Source organism: Scyliorhinus canicula, chromosome 5, assembly GCF_902713615.1.
Source record: "Scyliorhinus canicula chromosome 5, sScyCan1.1, whole genome shotgun sequence".
Taxonomy (NCBI): Eukaryota; Metazoa; Chordata; class Chondrichthyes; order Carcharhiniformes; family Scyliorhinidae; genus Scyliorhinus; species Scyliorhinus canicula.
The window spans coordinates 58,645,869-58,651,868 of NC_052150.1; the positions used below are offsets into that span (position 1 = coordinate 58,645,869).

The 6,000-nt window shown below is 47.0% G+C and overlaps 1 protein-coding gene across 2 annotated transcripts in view; it reads right to left on the reverse strand.

The window, feature by feature from the left end:
• The window catches only part of retreg1 (reticulophagy regulator 1), a 226,822-nt gene extending 221,062 nt beyond the window's left edge, over nt 1-5,760 (reverse strand). Inside the window, exons 1-2 of one of the 2 annotated variants that reach the window (XM_038797135.1) lie at nt 5,553-5,760; nt 4,312-4,418 (exon numbers count right to left, since the gene is read on the reverse strand). In XM_038797135.1, the coding sequence (XP_038653063.1) occupies nt 4,312-4,418; nt 5,553-5,644 (199 nt within the window). In that variant the 5' untranslated portion in view covers nt 5,645-5,760. Of the gene's footprint in view, nt 1-4,311; nt 4,419-5,018; nt 5,344-5,552 lie in introns of those variants that run through there. The other variant, XM_038797134.1, reaches the window with a different exon arrangement.
• Nucleotides 5,761-6,000: the final 240 nt, after the last annotated feature.

Consider the following 6,000-nt stretch of genomic DNA (forward strand, 5'->3'; position numbering starts at 1 on the left):
AAGAACACCCCAGTCCCTAAAACTCCAGCGGCACAGAGTAATCGCTCTCCGCACTCGCAGGCCCACAAACGCAGAGGCCTATGCCCCAACTCCGCCCCCACCACGCGGTCCATCACGGGCGACTCATGGGGGCCGCCATCTTCCTCGCCGCCCGCCACGTACGATCCACAGGACTGCGACCTCAGCGGGCACTCATCGTGGGGCCATCCCAGCACACCCGACCGAGCCACCGACTACCCGCAACTCAACGCAGTCACACTGGACCAATCGCGCCCAAAGCATCTCAACAACTCTATGACAACGGTCAAAATCAACAGGTATAGTACACCGTGCCTTTTCGACTCAGGGAGCACAGAGCTTTGTACACCCATATCTGGTAAGACGCTGTTCGCTCCCCGTTTTCCCTGCACAGCAAACTATCTCCCTCGCTTCGGGTTCCCACTCTGTCCATATCCAAGAGCGCACCGTTGCAATTCTAACAATCCAAGGCACTAGTTATTCTAAATTCCAAATATACATCCTGCCCGAACTCTGCGCCCCACTCTTATTGGGACTCGACTTGGTACTATGCTAGCGAAGTGAGAAATAAGGACAGAGAGGAGTTGAACACGTGGCTAAGGGATGGTGCAGGAGGGAGGGTTTTGGTTTCCTGGATAATTGGGGCTCATTCGGGGGTAGGTGGGACCTCTACAAACAGGATGGTCTTCACCTGAACCAGAGGGGTACCAATATCCTGGGGGGGGGGGGGGGGGGGGGGGGAAGAGAGAGATTTGCGAGTGCTCTTCGGGGGGGGGGGGGGGGGTTTAAACTAATTCAGCAGGGGGATGGGAACCTAAATTGTAGTCCCACTGTACAGGATGTTGAGAGTAGTGAGGTCAGGGATAGGGTTAAAAGTTCGAAAGAGGGCACCGGCAAGCGAGACGCTGGTTTGAAGTGTGTCTACTTCAACGCCAGGAGCATCCGGAATAAGGTGGGTGAGCTTGCAGCATGGGATCTCGATGTTGTGGTGATTTCGGAGACATGGGTAGAGCAGGGACAGGAATGGTTGTTGCAGGTTACAGGATTTAGATGTTGTTTCTGTAAGAACAGAGAAGATGGTAAAAGAGGGGGGGGTGTGGCATTGTTAATCAAGGAAAGTATTACGGCAGTAGAAAGGACGTTTGAGGACTCGTCTACTGAGGTAGTATGGGCCGAGGTTAGGAACAGGAGAGGAGAGGTCACCCTGTTGGGAGTTGTCTATAGACCTCCGAATAGTTCCAGAGATGTAGAGGAAAGGATTGCAAAGATGATTCTCGACAAGAGCGAGAGTAACAGGGTAGTTGTTATGGGGGACTTTAACTTTCCAATTATTGACTGGAAATACTGTAGTTCGAGTACTATAGATGGGTCAGTTTTTGTGCAGCATGTGCAGGAGGGTTTTCTGACACAGTATGCAGACAGGTCAACAAGGGGCGAGGCCACATCGGTAATGAACCCGGCCAGGTGTTAGATTTAGATGTAGATGAGCACTTTGGTGATAGTGATCACAATTCGGTTATGTTTACTTTAGCAATGGGCAGAGATAGGTATATACCGCAAGGCAAGAATTATAGCTGGGGGAAAGGCAATTATGATGCCATTCAGCAAGATTTAGGATGTATAGGATGGGGAAGGAAACTGCAGGGGATGGGTACAATCGAAATGTGGAGCTTTTTCAAAGAACAGCTACTGAGTGTCCTTGATAAAGTATGTACCTGTTTTCAAGGACAGTTTTCTCCAAAATGCTCAAATGTCCAGACTATCAGCTCCACTTCAACCACCCCCCTCCCCCTCCCTCCTTGCATCCAACTTAGTCAGCAAAAACAACAAAAAAAAACCCCTTGTGCTGCAGTGCACCCTGGGAATAGAGGCCAGCTCTGCTCTGGATTCTTCAGCAATAGCAGCCACTGTTATTGTGCAGCTAGGAAAGGCAGCTCAGTCCATGAAGGGGGGGGGATCACCACTTGGTGCCAATGGCAATTGCTGGCGACAGTTTTTAAACATCCTTGTGACACCAAGCCACTTGCCTGGCTTTTCAACCATCACAAGACGCACCACCTAATGCTGCTAGTATTCCATAACTGCTCCACTCTTCAGCCTTCCTCCTCAACAATCCCGATGGATCTCTTGCCATTTACGGCCACAATAATCTGTCAATCACTTTGCAGGTTTGGACAATCTGGTCTCACTGCTCCAGTTGGCTACCCAGACAGAGCAGGATGTTCACAGCAAACAACTCAATTGCACAATCAATCTTCCATTAAATTTTAGAATGATTTGATGCAGCTTATGATTTTATTTGATGCAGATTATGATTTGCAGCTCAAGTATCTATTACTCAAGATCTATCTATTACCATGTACAAATTCACAATTTGTGGAAATAACATTCAATGATAATTGATAAATGTAATCTTCCTGCCGTATGGAAACACAATCTGCTCATAACATGTATCCAACTATAACTAATGGGCTGGATTTCTGACAAGTGTTCTTCGAGTTACTTGTTCATAACTAGTTTTTTTTTTCAAATAAATTTAGAGTACCCAATTATTTTTTTTCCAATTAAGGGGCAATTTAGCGTGGCCAATCCACCTAACCTGCACATCTTTGGATTGTGGGGGTGAAACCCACGCACACAGGGAAGATAGAACATAGAACAGTACAGCACAGAACAGGCCCTTCGGCCCTCGATGTTGTGCCGAACAATGATCACCCTACTCAAACCCACGTATCCACCCTAAACCCGTAACCCAAAAAAACCCCCCCTTAACCTTACTTTTTAGGACACTACGGGCAATTTAGCATGGCCAATCCACCTAACCCGCACATCTTTGGACTGTGGGAAGAAACCGGAGCACCCAGAGGAAACCCACGCACACACGGGGAGGATGTACAGACGCCGCACAGACAGTGACCCAAGCCGGAATCGAACCTGGGACCCTGGAGCTGTGAAGCAATTGTGCTATCCACAATGCTACCGTGCTGCCCATTATAAAGGCCCCTGGGATGCAATTTGCCTATGTCTGCATCTGGGCTTGTTTCTGCTTGCATCCAGCCAATTTCCTTCCTGACCCCACCTCCGAGGAGCAACAATATGGTGGGCGGGGGCCTACCGTGCTGCCCTGAAGATGTACAAACTCCACGCAGACCTAGGGCCAGGATTCAAACCTGGATCATCAGCGCCGTAGTCACAGTGCTAACCATTGTGCTATGTGCTGCCCCCATAACTATAGTTTGACTACATATTGCTGTTTGTACAGAAGTAGAATGGCATGTGATGGAACCATCAATTCACCAGACACGTGTTTCCGATATGAATATAGGCTTTAAATCGACTTACTACAGAGCCAGCCTGTTACCCGTTGATGAACTCTCAGTGAACTGCAGGCTGACTCTGGACAAGGGTATTTATACAGCAGCACTAGGGGGAGGAGTCGTGGGCGGAGCCATGGGTGGAGCCCTGTACAATCTCCTGAGCATTCCCAGAGCTACTCCCCCTAGTGGTCGGATAACGCTACTGCACTTACAAAGACGGTGTGAATTATCATATTACATTCACCACAGCATGCAATATGTAAATATTGAAGCAGTATTGAAATGTGTGCGCCAAGGGAATATATTAAGTTAAAATTAAACTGACTGGGCATTTCTCTGACTCAATCTATGGAATAGGGTTCCCAACTCTGGCTTGACCTATTCTGGGAAATGTCAATACATGACTTCCTATCTTCAATTGCCCCTCCTCCAAACTCCTGCCATTGGTTGCCCAATATGTCAGTCATCACAGAGATCCACTTGCCAAGACTTTCCAAGATGTCCCTGTTTTGACTTTTGAAAATTGTTACCTCAGACATGCACAAAAGGAAATACAGCCTTGGCATAAATTCAGATGAGTTACCAACATATTTAAGTATACACACAAATGTTAGCATGGTCTGTCAATCATATCCTGATGTGAATATATGCTGATTTATGAAATCCCCAGAAAATATGAGCATAATTCAACATGGGAAAATTGGGGTACTCCTTCAGGGTTGTGCCCCTGTATGAAATTCCAGATTTCAATCTTTAAACTCGGCAAGCAGTTTCCTTCTTTGAGGAAGTCACGTAAGGCGGGACAAACTATTATTTAGGTTTCTCAGAATTTAGATATAAATCAGTCTCGTGTCATTCAACAATAGCATCAGACTCAATAAATGTAAGCTGTAAATCATGGATATGGCAGGGCTGCCTCTCAACTTCACTCGATTTGTAACAGCCATTAATCAATTTGTTGTCTCGCCTTTCTTACCTTTCATGGCGAACAAAATCAAAGCTTTTATGTTCTCCGTAAGAACCAACAAAATGAGACCCAAAGCAACCAGGGAATACAGCCTCCAAGGCGTTAAAGCTAGAAACCTGGGAGAGCAGATGGGATAAGGATGAGAGAGAGAGAGAGAGAAAGGTTAGACACTCACCAACTGCCATTTCCGTCAGACCCACCCAATATATATTTTTTTCCAGTGTATGCTGCTCAATCGAGCTTTCCTTTCTCGAGAAGATCCAGCTGCCTGTGCATAACTGAACCAGTAGAATTATGAGAATACACTGCACGAAACTGGAATCCACCCAAAACATGGTTCAACAGTGAACACTGAATATTTACGCAATTCCTTTGTGAAAAATAATGGAATCAATGTCACATTGAGATGCATCTTCCAAATTGAATCGTAATCATCGATGGGTATTTGAGGTGAAGATAATTTACCGACTACAAAATGAAAGGTATACGACAGGCCTACAGGATTTTAGAGAGCAATGAGCCCCCTATCCAATGAAAGCCGCCTTAAAACAGCAGCTCATTCATTGCCCATCAACAGAACTCATCTCGAATACAAATCAAATTCAACTACCACAAATTAACGGGAACATAAAGTCAGCCTGCTTGTTCAATCTGAATGTTTTCCCGCAAACAACCTATTTGAGGGGGTGGGAGATTTCACCGAGCTTGCCCCTTACCAAAAGACAGCGTTGCAGCAGATGAACATTGCAATGGTACGAGTCGGTCTGTGCCCGGTTAAAGCGGTCTCCATGTAACTCAGCAGCAAAAACCAGAGCGAATCTGAATCATCCGCCTCCTGCTCGTCGTCAGCCTGAAGCCGGAGCTCGGGCACCGCCTTCCCGTCCGGCTGAACACCGGGAGCCGCCGCTTGCTGCCCATCATCACAGCCGCCCAGCCACCACCACATCCCCACACTCGCCATCTTATCTTTCCTTTTTCCACACTTGTTTATTTACAGCTGCCCTGCGCCTTGACGTCACCGCAGTGTTATGGTTTTAATCTCTCTTGATTGTTACGCCGCCACCTTGTTGTGGGGAGGGGACGCTGAACAAGCTGACTGTCTATTGGCGGGGGGATGGACACCTTCCTCTGACTCGTGGATGGAGAGTCAGGCATGTTATTGTTGAAACAATGCTGAATTGACATCATTTTGAAAGTGAAGGCTTATAGCCGAGAGATCTGGTTAACCTCTTAATGTGATCCATACTTACCACTCATGGGAGTAACATGCCGTGATTCCCAGTGGCCCCATGGTCTCTTTCATCATCTCTCCAGTTCCACCACCACCAAATATTTCCCCCATTCTGTGGTCTGAGACTCACAAGGTTTTGAATGTTTACAGGTGTACATTTTGTAGAATCATACAATCCCGACAGTGCTGAAGGAGGCCATTTGGCCCATAGAGTCTGCACCACCCTCCGAAAAAGCACCCTACGGAGGTCCAACCCCCAGCCCTAGCCCCGTCACCCCTTGACCCTGTGGCGATATACATCACTATAAATACACAAGGGGTTAATGTAAATACACTAAGACTAAGTAAACACTAGAGGGAGCAGCAGAGACATTATGACATGCAGACATACAGCTAATGAACACATAGAATAGGACACGACCAATGGGCAGTCAAGACACCCAGAGGTGACACTACCAAAAGAGGGC